At 18.9% G+C, this 15,000-nt stretch overlaps 6 protein-coding genes across 6 annotated transcripts in view; 3 read left to right on the forward strand and 3 right to left on the reverse strand.

Annotated features, from left to right (window-relative positions):
• The window catches only part of PRSY57_1227000 (hypothetical protein), a gene marked incomplete at both ends in the record, with an annotated part of 3,208 nt that extends 1,167 nt beyond the window's left edge, over positions 1-2,041 (reverse strand). Inside the window, 2 exons of the mRNA XM_020115065.1 lie at positions 241-1,232; positions 1,705-2,041. Coding sequence (XP_019970218.1) covers positions 241-1,232; positions 1,705-2,041 — 1,329 coding nt within the window. The remainder of the gene's footprint in view (positions 1-240; positions 1,233-1,704) is intronic.
• Positions 2,042-4,744: 2,703 nt separating this feature from the next.
• Positions 4,745-8,305, reverse strand: PRSY57_1227100 (histone S-adenosyl methyltransferase, putative; the record flags this gene model as incomplete). Its single annotated transcript, XM_012908692.2, has 1 exon — positions 4,745-8,305. One exon carries the CDS (start codon positions 8,303-8,305, stop codon positions 4,745-4,747), a length of 3,561 nt encoding a protein of 1,186 aa, XP_012764146.2.
• Positions 8,306-9,250: 945 nt separating this feature from the next.
• On the forward strand, positions 9,251-10,831 carry PRSY57_1227200 (RNA pseudouridylate synthase, putative; the record flags this gene model as incomplete). The annotated part of the gene is made up of 1 exon (XM_012908693.2): positions 9,251-10,831. One exon carries the CDS (start codon positions 9,251-9,253, stop codon positions 10,829-10,831), a length of 1,581 nt encoding a protein of 526 aa, XP_012764147.2.
• A 611-nt stretch (positions 10,832-11,442) lies between these two features.
• Positions 11,443-11,886, forward strand: PRSY57_1227300 (hypothetical protein; the record flags this gene model as incomplete). Its single annotated transcript, XM_012908694.2, has 1 exon — positions 11,443-11,886. One exon carries the CDS (start codon positions 11,443-11,445, stop codon positions 11,884-11,886), a length of 444 nt encoding a protein of 147 aa, XP_012764148.1.
• Positions 11,887-12,089: 203 nt separating this feature from the next.
• On the reverse strand, positions 12,090-13,665 carry PRSY57_1227400 (leucine-rich repeat protein; the record flags this gene model as incomplete). The annotated part of the gene is made up of 3 exons (XM_012908695.2): positions 12,090-12,685; positions 12,773-13,223; positions 13,393-13,665. The coding sequence occupies 3 exons, from the start codon at positions 13,663-13,665 to the stop codon at positions 12,090-12,092; spliced, it is 1,320 nt and encodes a 439-aa protein (XP_012764149.2).
• Positions 13,666-14,171: 506 nt separating this feature from the next.
• The window catches only part of PRSY57_1227500 (hypothetical protein), a gene marked incomplete at both ends in the record, with an annotated part of 2,409 nt that continues 1,580 nt past the window's right edge, over positions 14,172-15,000 (forward strand). The window contains one exon of the mRNA XM_012908696.2: positions 14,172-15,000. This exon is cut by the window's right edge and continues 1,580 nt beyond it. Within this exon, the coding sequence (XP_012764150.2) occupies positions 14,172-15,000 (829 nt within the window).

The raw sequence follows: 15,000 nt of genomic DNA on the forward strand, positions 1-15,000 counted from the left end.
AAAAAAAAAAAAAAAATATAATATTATAATAAATAATAAATAATATTATAAATAATAAAATATATATATGTATATATATGTATGTATATATATATATATATATATGTATATATATGTATGTATATATATATGTATATATATGTATGTATATATATATATATATATATATATATATATATATATAAATTTTAATTTTCCTCTACACATATATGTATCAATATATACGCCCATTTTGTTTACCTCATTTTTTATATTTTCATTGACAAGGACAACTTCGTTATAATGATTTGAGAGTTTGGCTAGTTCATCAACATGGTTTTTAATAATTTCATCTTTTTCTTTATAAATTTCATTGATTACATTAGTATATCTTTCTTTTTGCTTTTTTAAATTAATGGCATATTCCTTTTTAACATTTTTAATTTTTTTTTTGACATTATCAATATCTATATTTCTTACTTCCATATCAAATTTTAATCTATTTATATCATGGACCATTTTATTATTTTCTTCATCTTTAGATAATAAATTTTGATGTAATTTTTTTAATTCATTATCTTTATTTTTTAATTCTTCTTCTAACTGTTTATAATTCATATGCATATTTTCTATTTCAATTTTTTGGCTATTCATTAATGAATTATTTAAACTTAAACGATTTATTAAATCCATATTATTTTGTTTATATTTTATTATATCTCGACTATTATTTAATTCTATACTTTCTATTATACTTCTTAATTCTGAGATTTTTTCTTCCTTCTTATTTAATTCATTATATAATTCTTTTATTATTCTTTTCTGTTTCTCAATATTTAATTTCTTCTCTTTTATATCAATGTTATTCTCTATCAACCTCTGGTTTGTTCTATTCACATAATTCTCGGCACTATATATTTTATTATTTACATCCACTTCTAATTCATTTTGAAAATTTTTATATTCCCTCAAATGCATATAATTTGATTCAATTTCCTTTTTTAACTCAACTAATTTCTCATCCTTTGTCATATTCTCTTCGTTTAAATAAAAAATCTCTTTTGATTTTTTCTTCAACTCTTCATTTAATGAAGCTATCTCTTCATTTTGTGATATTAATATACTTTTCATCTTGCTCATCATAAAATTATCCCCTTCTGTTCTCTCAGTATTGCTTTCGTTCTCTTCTATTATTTCTTCCAGCTTAAATATTTTCTTCTCATTCTCTTCATTTCTTAATTTAAAATCCACCTCTAAAAGGGAAAAAAAAAATAAAAAAAAAAAAAATATATATATATATATATATATATTTTATGAACAGTGCAGGTAAAATAATAAAAAAAAAAAAAAGCGTATATATATTTATATATATATATATATATATTTATATATATATTTTATGAACAGTGCAGGTAAAATAATAAAAAAAAAAAAAAAAAGCATATATGTATGAATATTATATTTTAAATATATAATATATATATGTGTGTGTGTCCAATTCAGTCATGTTACCCATTTTATATATTTCCTGGTCTTTTTGATTTATTTGAGCCTTCAGAAGGCCTATTAGCTTTAATAAATTTTGTATTTTTATTTTCATTTTGCTATCATCAGACTTGGCTTCATTAGTTTCGTCATGAGCACTAGTTTCCACTTCATCCAAGTTGAAATTTGAAATATGATCTTTATCATGTTGAGAGCTATTTTCTGAAATATTATGAATACTGTTTTCATTTCTGGAAAGAGATATATCTTTATGTGAATCATTGCATTCTTTAACAATAGGAAGAATAATATTTGTATTACATTGATCATTTTTTTCTTCTAGTATATTATGAGTTATTACATCATGTCCTTTTTCTATTAAGGGATTAGGACATGCTTCATTATAATTTAAATGTGAAATATTTTCATTCGTTTCGTTTTTCATGTCTACAATATTTTCTTCATCATTTATTTTATCCTTTGTGGTCGAATTATCATTTTTTATATTTTCCAAATCTTCATCATATACATATTTTTTGGATATATTACTATCCTCGGATTTTGTGTCGCTAACCATTTTAATGAAATATCAAAAAAAATTATGATATCAAATTATGCAACACAAATGTAAATATATATAAATAAATAAATAAATATACATATATATGTATATATTTTATTATATATAAATTAAAATAAAATTACAAAAAAAAAAGAAAAAATCTGAAATATATATGTCAAAACAAATAAATTATATATATATATATATATATATATTTATATATTTTTTATGGTCAGGGTTAAAAAAAGTGGTTGCTATTTTATATTATTTTATATGTATATATTTTATATATTCATTCAATTCATTCTATAATTTCTAAATATATTGTATCATTAAAAAAATATGTATATATATATATATATAATAAAGACAAATTTAAAAAGCATATTTATTAAATTGTCAACTAACAACAAATAAAAAAAAAATAAAAATAAAAAAAATAAGACGACATATAAAATATAATGTATATGTATTTTTTTCTATTTTATTTTTTTTTTTGTTAAAATGCAAAAATAGAATTTTTCAACATCAAACAGAATTAAAAATAAAAGAAAAAATGAAAAAATTATTTAAATACAAAATTGTACTTTTCTATATTTAACAATATATATATATATATATATATATATATATATATATATATATATTAATATATTTATTTATTCACTCATTGTACTTATATATAATAAATATATATATTTATTAAATATACAAAATTTATACTTTTAAAATGACATAAAAAAACAATTTTGTAGAAACTATATAAAAGCAAATAAAATATAAAAATGATATAAAAAAATATATACTAAAACTCTACATAAAATAGTTACTACTGTTTTGTATAAATTAATGTATATATATATATATATATATATATATATATATATATATAATTTAATAATATAATGAGGGTTTCATTTTTTAATCATATAGTAATCATAATATGTAATATTATATTAAATATATTATATATATATATTAATATAATATTTTGAAAGACCCTTATTTTTTTAAAGAATAAAACAAAAATTTTATATATTATTAATTGTAGGTACATAATATAACATAAAAGAAAAAATGTATTATTACTTTATTATAATATTATATTATATATTATGTGATATTTATATTTGCATCTAACATTATAATAAAATAAAATAAAATTTCGTTTATTAATTTTGTATATATATATATATATATATATAATGATAATTAATACATAATAAGAATAATAATGTTATTATTATATATATATTATATATATATATTTTTTTTATTTATATGAATTTTCTATATAACAACGTACATTTATATTATAATCTATTTATATAATATTGTAAAAATTATTTTTTTTTTTTTTATTTTGTTTTTTAAAATATAATATAATTATATATATTATAAATGTAAAAAAAAAAAAATATACATAACAATTATCATAAATATGTATATATATATATATATATAATAAATAATGCTATCAATATTTATATATATATATATATATAAATATATTTATATGTTGTAAAAAATTATAGTAAATTTTTTTCTTTTTTTTTTTTCTTTTTTTTTTTTTTCTTTTTTTAAATTCTAACTTTTAAAAAGGTATAAAAAATAATAAACACAACTATTAGAATAATATAATTTATTATTTTAATCGAGACAGAAAAAAAAAAATAAAATGAAAAAAAAACAAAAAATAAATATTGTTACAAAATCTTAATTTGTATATAAAATAATATTATATTCTTTTAATTATTGAAAAAAAAAAAAAAAAAAAAAAAATGATAATATAAAAAATATAATTTTGGTTACATACTATATAGAAAATATAACATAGTATTATTTTGTATATTTAAATATAAAAACATAACATTGTTGTACTACTAATAAAATAAGTAATGAAAAATTGATTATTATAAAAAGTGTAGAAAATTTTTATTATTGAAAAAGAAAAAGGAAAAATTTAAAGGGAATATATATATAAAAAACCATGGTCTATTTTGACTGATACACAATAATTAATAAATTATTAATGGTTACAAATATAATATTTATTTATAACATGTTTTTTAAAATTAAAATATGCATTTTGTTTTAAATACATACATATATATATATATATATATATATATAATATATTTATGATTTTATTCATGCACCAGAATATATTTTTCACGTCCATGTAATTTTTCAAATAAAAAAAAATATCATCATTCATATATATATATATATATATATATATATTTATTTTATTTATTCTTTATTTATTTTATTTTTTTTTTTTTTTGTATATAATTCCATATTAAAAATATAATACCACTTAATTTTTAATATTTTATGTTATTTAAAAAGATGGAGAAAGTTATGTACACATATATAAATATGTATGAATGTTTTGCCATATAAAAAATAAAATAAAAAAATATATCATAATTATATTCTTTCAATATTTCAAATATATTTATATATATATATGTATATTTTCTTTTCTTTTTTTTTTTTTTATTCCTTCTTTGCACACGTTTAAAAATATATATACATATATATATATGTAGGATAAAACAATATTATTATGTACACTTAAAAAATCAAAAATCAAACACATGTAGTATAATAGATAAGACACATATAAACATATACTAATACATATATATATATATATATATATATATATATATATATTTATATATATTTATATATTACTATATTTTTTATATGCTACGTATTAATGTTTCTCTTTTTAAAAAATTGGATGGTAAATAAAAAGGTTGAACTAAAAAATACAATTGTTGATACATTGAAAATTAAACGATTTTTAATTAAAAAGTCAAGGGACCATTTATTAAATTGATTCCATAAGATATTAACAATTTGATTTGTTTCGGTTTCCAATAAACGTTGAACATTTATGGATGATGTAGTACATTTTTTTTTATGGACTAAATAATTTTTCATATCTGATGAATGAAGTATATTTTCATTTATATAAGAATTTAAATTTGTTATTTCAGTACGTTTATATTTTGATGGTTCAGGTATTTCTTTATGCATTAAATATAAACAATGCTTTAAATTATATTCATGTATTAATATTGTCTTTCCTATTCTATCAATATTTAATAAATAATTTTTATATATTTCCTCTCTCTTTAATATTTTGGTCACATATGTTTCCTCTTTTGTATATCCCAACTTTTTATAATATTCCCTTGTACCGACACCTGCTATTATCGATACTTTTCTGTAATTGTAAAAATATGATATGATTTCTGCTACTAACACTAAACACTTTCCTAATCCCTTATGTTGAATAAAATTTAACTCATCTTTAAAATCGTCATGCTTTAATAAAGACCCATATACATGCAACTCTCTTATTAATGCTGAATTCTCTAAACATTTAAACGGTCGATCATCACAATAGTTATTTTTCTTTCGTAATCGTAATCTTAAAAATCCTAATAAGGAATATTCATTATCATAATCTTCGTAAATGTTGTGATCTATGGGAATTTCTGTATCCATCTTATTTTGTGGGACATTGGTATTATGAACATTTTCTGGATTACCACCTGACTGTTCAGAATTTTTATTCTTTTGGCTAGCACCTAAATGTTCAGAATTTATATTATTTTGGCTAGCACCTGAATGTTCATATTGTGTATTATGTGAATGGTTGATTTGATTATTTTCTGTCTCATGTTGATTAAAGAACGTTTCCATATTTTCCAGAACGTTGGACGTTGAAGAAAGATGACCATTAGAATCAGAATAATAATTATTATTACAATTATTATCATTATTATTATCATTATTATTATTAATATTATCATTATTATTATTATTATTATTATTATTATTATTATTATTATTATTATCATTATTATTATTATCATTATTTTTTATTTTTTTATTGTTATCTTTTTCCTTCATTTGTTCATCATTATATTTTTGATTAAGGCTGTCTTTTTTTGAGGTTTTACTTTTTTTGTTTTTTTTATTTTTTTTTCCATGGTGGTTAACAACTTTCTTTCTGCCTTGGAAAGTAATAAAGTATTCGTCACCTCCAAGTGTTGGATATTTATAAATTCTTAAAAATATGGAATCACTTTTTTTTTCGATTTCTTGATTTTTGACTTCTTTACACCTAATACATTGGCAGAAAATATTTCTTATATTCATTTCGTTAGCTATAAGTTGTCTCATATTTGTTATATTATTTCCAGCAATGATGGAAGGGTTTGGAATATCTCTAATAACACGATTAAGTCTGATCCATGGGTGTATAGATTTTTTAACAAGTAGAATTACTGAAATTAGGAGATTTTTATTTGTTTCAAAATATGGTTTATATTCATTATTATTATACCACTTTTCAATTTTAGTAAATGGTGTAATTTCACATGGATAAATTTTCCATTGATCAGCTTGTAAATCTGTTGAACTTAAAACATATTTAAACATATGAATATCTTTATATACATCAGAATATGGTAGATCAGGCATTAGATGAATATCAACTTTAAATCCATTTTCTTTTAATAAATAAATTGCTCTTATACAATCTTTTAAAGTACACTGTCTATTAACTTTTTTTAAGATAACATCATCTATATGTTGAATACCTAATTGAACTCTTGTACAACCATAATACCTTAATCTTAGTAATTCATCTTTATTAATTTGATCAGGTCTTGTTTCTAAAGTTAAACCTATAATTCTGCAATTACTTTTTTCATTAATTTCTTGTTCTTCTTTTAGAGTTAATTTTTTTCTTCTATCTTTTAAAACAGGATATATATTTGCAGCATAATATACATCTCTTATGAATTCTTCTTGGTAAGCGATATCATAGCAACTCCAAGTACCACCTAATACTAGGACTTCGATTTTATCTGCAACATGTCCATTATTTACTAAAGTAGTAGTTCTATTAAAGAATTGACAAATGACGTCAAAATTATTTTGGTTAGCTCTTAATATGGCTGGTTCTGTAGATAAGTAAGAACGTGGTTGGTTAGGTTCATTAGGACAATAATGACAATCATATTTGCAGCTAAATTTATGAGGATGTGTAATAATGGTTACAACTAAAACACCACTATTCGATCGAACCCCTTTACGTTTATTAATTTGTAAGAAATGTACACTTTCTTTATCTAAATCTTTATAATTTTTCATTTCTTTGGTAATAATCATCTTATTAACATTTTCTAACACAAATTTGACATCTTTCCCTTTTTTGTTTATCATAAATTCATCCTCTTCACTAGGAGCGTTTGTTTCATCTACATGACTACTGTCATGCTTATTCATGTTGTTCATATGGTTTGTGTTATCCACACGGTTTGTGTTATCCACACGGTTTGTGTTATCCACAAGATTTGTGTTATCCACACGGTTTGTGTTATCCACACGGTTTGTGTTATCCACACGATTTGTGCTATCCACACGATTTGTACTATCCACACGATTTGTACTATCCACACGATTTGTACTATCCCCACGATTTGTACTATCCCCACAATTTGTGTTATCCATACCGATAATATTATCTATATCCTTTATGTCACTTATGTGATCACAATTTTTTTGTAGTTCCATAATACTTTCCATATCCTTCTTATCATCATCCAATGATTGTAAATAATGATGTTGTAAAGCAACACTTATTTGATGCTTTGAAGGGCTAATTTTATATTTTTTTCTTAACTGTACACAAAGATCTTGATATTGTTGATCTGTTTTAATATGACTTCTGTTGGACCATAATTCTTCAGCAAATTTTTTAAAACTTTCATTTTTTAAAATATCATCATAATAATTTTCATTATATTTATAAAAAAATTCATTCATGGTTGATGAATAACATTCATAATGCCTCAACTCATTTTTATTTTTAATTTTTTTTTTAAAATTTTCAAAATTAGTAGGTTCATAACAATATACTTTTGGATATATTTTATTATCCTCATATTCTAATGGATAATTTCTTTTTATTGCATCATTAATATAATAATAGCTTTCTTCTTTGTTTTTTGTTTTCTTGTTTTCTTCATATGAAGAATTTATGACGTTACCATCATCTTCACTAGATTCATCTAATATTTCGTTTATATAATTCTTTTCATTTAATTCTTCTGAATTCAAATCTGTTGCAACTTGATCATTTAATATATTATCATCACAACTTTTTTTTTTTATATTTTCCTCATTATTATCTATATTACTTTTTTTCTCATATTTTTTATTACTTCTACCAATCTTAAATTTAATCATTTTGTTATACAATTATTTATATATATTTAATATATATATCATATTCTTTTTTAAAAAAAAAAAAAAAAAAAAAAAAAAAAAAGTTCCTTCTTTTGAAGGATATAACAAAATATAATTATATATTATATATATTTTATTATTTTATATATTATATATAAAATAATTTATAAATTTAATAAAATCTTATTAAACATAAAAAAGTCATTTTGTATATTTATAAAAGATGTTCAGAAAATTTAAATGGTAACAAAAATATATTAAAATGATATAATATAATAAAATAAAATATATATATTACAATATTATTTTTTTTATACATTATTTTATAAATTATATAAAAATATTTTATATATATATATATCATTTTTTTTTTTTTTTTTTTATATAATAACATCATATAAATATTATAAGGTTTATTAGATAGATAATTCATAGAAACGTAACAAGTAACACGGGTTTGTAAACATGATACTACATGATATAATTATATTATATATATATAATATATAATATTGTAACCATGTTATATATAATCATATACATATATATATATATATATATATATATATAATATATATAATGTTATTTTTATATTTATTATATTTTTCAATAAACAAACAATAATATATATATATATATATATATATATATGTATATTTTTTTTTTTTTTTTTATTTATAAAATTATAACATTTAATAATAAAATATGTACAGATAGTACATTTAAGAAAATCTATTTATAATATATCATATTATTATTTTTTTTAATAATAATAAACAAAAAAAAGGGAAAAAATTAAAATCGTATTATTGTAAACCATTTAATAAAAAACAATACGATATTATTATTTATTTATTTTATTTTGTTTTATTTTATTATTTTATTTTTGTTTTTTTTTTGTTTAAATATTAAAATTTACACTTGATTATATAATAACATGGTCTTATGTTTTTATTAACACATAACATAAAGTTGAGAATTAGAAAATACAACAACAGGTTCGTTATTTTTGAAAGAATATATAGATACATATGTGACGACATAAAAAAAGAAATTATAGAACATAGTTATAGTAAAGAAAAATGTGACAATTTAAATTTATCAGAAGAATGTAAAAAACACATAGATTTTAAACAAAAATTATTCTATGATTATGTATCAAAAGAGAATAATATTTCTACCTTCTTAAAGAAAAAAGAAGAAAATAATTTATCATCATATTTGTGTCTTGTGAAGGATAATCATCGAAGGAAATTAAAAATTAAAATAAATAAAATGAAAACAAAAGAAGAGGAAAAAGAAGATAAAAGGTTAGATCAAGAAAAAGAAAAAAAAAAAAAAAAGGAAGAAGATGAAATTCTTTTCAATAATAAAAATGTTGAGGTTGAATACATGGGTGAATATAAAAAATGGATTAAAAAAAAAAAGAATAACTATCTTAAGGAAGAAGATAATATAATTAAAAATAATAAAGAAAAAGAGATAACTACTAAAAAATTAAATAAAAATGTAAAAGAACAAAACAATGAAGAAGATAATCAAAATGAAGATATTATTCAAAATAATAAGCAAGATACAAATATAAGTGCACACCACAATAATAATTATATAAGTGACGAAAAAAAATATAAAAAAAGTGATCTTTGTAATATTTCGCAAACGAACAATAATATAATTTTGGATATTGATAATGATCTAAAAAACATATATATAGATAATAGTAAATATTTTAAATTAGATATAGAAAGAAATACAAAGAAAGAAAAAATAAAATTAAATCAATATTGTTCATATAATGGAATATGTAGTTCTCGTTTTGTTAATAATAATGTTCAAAATGGGTTATTCAAAGTGAATGATAAAATAGTATATGAAAATGTTGAAATTTGTTCAGGTGTAGATAAAATTGAATTAACAAATAGAGGAAAGGATTTATTAAAAAATAAAATAACGATTATTTTAAATAAACCCAAACATTATTTATCTATATCTAATGATAATAAATCTTATAAAAAATTACTAGTTCGAAATTTAATAAGAAATGAAAATAAATATATTCAAGAAAAACATAAATGTATGAGTTATTTTATATATAAAAATGTGGACATAGAAAAAGTTCCTAATTTATATGTATGTGGTCGTTTAGATGCTAATTCTAGTGGATTATTAATCTTTACACAAAATACTTTATCTAATAATTATTTATTATATAGATATAAATATAATATTGAAAAAGAATATGTTATTAAAACTTATAATTCTATAACTCAAGAAAATATGAAATTATTAAAAGAACATTTTTATGTTGATGGCAAATTAATTTATAAATGTCATATTCAATATGTTGATAACTTTACATTGATTTTTAAAATATATCAAGGTTTTCATAAAATTATAAGAAAAATCTGTATGCTCTCAAATATTAAAATTAAATCTTTACATAGAATTAGAATAGGAAATATACACTTGAATGACCTTCCCATAGGAAAGTGGAGATTTCTAATGCCCAACGAATATTTTTTTTAACAGTATCAATATGGATAAAAATGTCCTTATGCCTGTATTTTTATTCGAACATTAACATAACACACATATATATATATATATATATATATATATATATATATATATATTATTAGTATTTACTTATATGTGTTTTTTTTTTTTTTTGTTTTTTATTTTTTTATGTATATATAATTATAAAAAGTAACATAATTATGTACACCTAACTTATTCTCTTTTTTTTTTAATGTTAACATAAACTTATACGTACCTATTTTTTTTTTTTTTTCTTTTTTTAAATATTTGTCATAAGTGAAATATATTTTTACCTGTATGGTCATGAATAAATTTTTTTTTTTTTTAATGAATTATAATGAAATATGTATATTTTTACCTGAATGTTAATAAATAAAATATACACATATATATATATATATATATATATATGTTTTGGCTAGTTTTAACCCTTATAAAATTAATAATTTTTTTTTTTTTTTTTTTTAAATAGCTACAATATTGATACAAAATGTAAAGTATAAAGTAATAAAATTCCAAAATTATATAAAAAAAAATAAGAAATATATATATTAGATATATATTTATATGTAAAATATGTTCTATGAGAATACCTAAAAATGTTTAACATTTTTATAAGAAATTTTTCCAAAAAGGCTGGTTGGTCATGGATAAAAAACAGAAGAGGAAGGAAAAAGATTCTTTCCATAAGCTATCCTCCTAAAGATAGAAGTAACATTATAAAGTTATCTGATGATAGTGATAAATTAATATTTATATGTAATGGAAAATTAAGAAATAATTTTTTGAGTACTGTAAAAAACATGAAGGAAACAAAATGTATCATAAAAAATAATAATATTACAACACCTTGTTTAGTTATATCCAAAGCCAAATGTCATACATTATTGGAACTATTTACATATGATGAAATATTACACTTGGAAAAGCTATCACCACATATATTAAAGTTATTTGAAGAAGCTGAAAAGGGATTAGAAGAAAACAAACAAAATTGTATATTGAGAAAGCATGAAGCTCTTAAATTTAGATTGATAAAATAAGACGTACTCGCACATACTAAAATATTGTGAAATATGATAATGTGTTCATGTAATGTTTTTTTTTTTTTTTTTTTTTTTTTGTAATATTATTTTTTAAATTATTTTATTATATATGGTTATTATGTTAATATCACATTTAAAAAAAAAAAATATATATATATATATATATATATTTATATGTTTATTTATTTATTTTTTTTTTTTTATATGCTCCTTTTAGAAATTTTTTCCAAAGTTGGGATTTTATTAACGTAGTTTGAAAAATATTTGATTCGCTTTTCTTCCAAAAAAAAGGGAATATTCTTCGTGTGTGGAAGGCACAAATTGGACTTTAAAATATTTTTTTTTTTGTTCGTATTTTTATTTTTTACTATATAAGAATAATGGTTATTAAAAAAAGAAGAGGATGAGGATGATGAGGAGGAGGAGGAGGAAGAAGCAGGTGTACACATTGTAGATGATAATAAAAAGGGTTGTTGCAAGTTAGTAGGATTATCATAACTATATATATTTTCTTCGTTGGAGTATTCCTTTGTAATAATTTTATTTTTTTGATAACTTTTTTTTCTCATTTTAATAAATAATTCTCCTGTGTATTTTTTTCTGGATATTTTACTCAAGTCGGTTAGAATAGGATCATTCAATTTTATTTGGAAAAGTTTGTTTTTAATTATACATCTTACATAACATATATTTAGGTCTATTTGAATTAAAGAATTGCACAGATATTTTGGTAAGTACAATTTTAGAAAGGTATATTTTTTATTGGAATATTCGTCAAACATGAATTTGTAATGTCCTAAAAAGTGAATAAATATATAAAATTTAAGTTCACACATATATAATATATATATATATATTTTTTTTTTTTTTTTTTTTTTTTAACCTTCATTGCATTGTCGTATTTCCCCTTCTTCATTATAAATAGGTAATTCTTTTTTTTCATCTTTTTTTTTTTTTTCATTATTTTCATTTTTACATTTGTTTGCTTCAAGTTCCTCTTTTTCTATTTCTTCATAAATTTGTTTTCTATTATTAATGGAATAAAAATTATTTGTTTCCTTTTCTTTGGATTTGTTAATTTGTTTTTCTTTTTTTAGTGATACTAAAACTTGTTCAAAACTTTGTTTAGCTTTAATTCGATCAGATATTAATATATCGCAACCATCTAAAACTTCTAATTGTTCAACTTGAAAGATAATATAATATTTTAGGTATGTCCAACTTGAGCATGGGTTTCCCATGATATAAAATTCTTTTAAGTTTTCGTTTTTTTTTAAGTTATTTATGGATTCTTCGATTTTATCAAGGTCGATAAAATTTAGGGTTAAATCGAGCTTAAATGGGACAAGCCAACAATATAGAAATAAATAAATAAATAAATATATATATATATATATATATATTATCATAATATATGGAATTTAATTTATGTAATTGATAAATATTCATGCTACTTATATAATAACAAATGTAATATACATATATATATATCTTAAAATATACCTTTTTCAATGATTCACATTTTTCCAAATTTTCAATGACAGTAATATTATTAATGGCTAGATTTAAATATTCTAACTTCTTCAATTGATTTAAATTTTCAATTTTTTCAATTAAATTATTTTGTAACAATAGTATTTTTAAATTTTTACAATGTATATTAATAAATTCGATTTTTTTTATTTGTAATTGATGAAGAGATATTTCTTCTAAGTCTTCCATTAGACCTTCATTGTGTTCGCTTTTTTTCTTAATCAATTCTAAATCTATCTTCATTTTATATACACACAGAAGAAGGGAAATATTATATATATATATATAAATATGTATACATGTTTGTTCTTTGTAATATTAATATATATATATATATATATATATATATATATATATATATATATATATATTTATATTTATTTATTTAGTGTTTTCTTTTAAAATTAGAAAATAATTTGATTATATACCTATATATTTTTTTTTATAAATACGTTTTAATATAAATGTCTTCATATTATATTAATAACACATGCCTATTGTCATATATAAGAGGCTTATAGAACCTATATTGTGCATTATATATATATATATATATATATATATATATATATATAATATTTATTTATTTTATTATATTATATTATAAGATGATTATAAAATCAAATTTATTCTTTTATTTTATATATATATATATATATATATTTTTTTTTTTCAATTTCTTTTTTTTTTTCTTTTTTTTTCTTTTTTTTTTCTTTTTTTTTCTTTTTTTTTGTTTTGCTGCCTTATAAATGATAAGACTCATAGAAAAAAATTTGAGGAGAAAGTCCCTTTTAAAAAGAGGGGTACAAACATATATATGTAAAGATCAAGAAAAGATAAGTAGTAATTATGAGGAATTAGAATTTTTAGATAATAATATAAAACACAATTTATATAAATTAAAATGCATAGAACAGAAGAAAATAAAAAGTGATCGTATAGTTTATAAAAAAATATTAAAAGATTTATTAAAAGAAAAACACAATTTAGATTCCAATGAATTAGTAGAATTTTTATATATTGTTATATATAATGATTTATATTATCTAGATATATCATGTAATTTTTTTTCCTATTTTTATAATAATTATATATTTTCAAAAAAATATTTTAACAATGTAAATGTAAACGATATAATTCATGTGATCTATTCATTTTATTTATTTCAAAACTATCATTTTTTTATATCAAAAAATAATTTTTGTGACTTGGACAAAACACAGGAGATATTAGATAATGAAGAAAATAAAAAAGTGGGTCATATATTATCTCATATGAAAATAAAAAATTTGGAAGGACAATTAAATAAAAAGAACAATAATAATAATATTAATAATAATATATATGCTTATGATGATCATCTTTATGGTGATGTTCTAAATAATTCGCCTTTGTATCAGAAAAATGAAGAAAATAATTATTCTTTTATAAATAAAAAAAAATATACACAATATTACAATAATAATACACACAGCTGTTTTCATATTTATAATTATTATTCTTCTTTTATTCATCATAATATAGATTACATAAATAAAAATCATTTGATAAAATTATTATTAGTCTTATCACAATGTA

Source organism: Plasmodium reichenowi, chromosome 12, assembly GCF_001601855.1.
Source record: "Plasmodium reichenowi strain SY57 chromosome 12, whole genome shotgun sequence".
In the NCBI taxonomy this organism is placed as follows: Eukaryota; Apicomplexa; class Aconoidasida; order Haemosporida; family Plasmodiidae; genus Plasmodium; species Plasmodium reichenowi.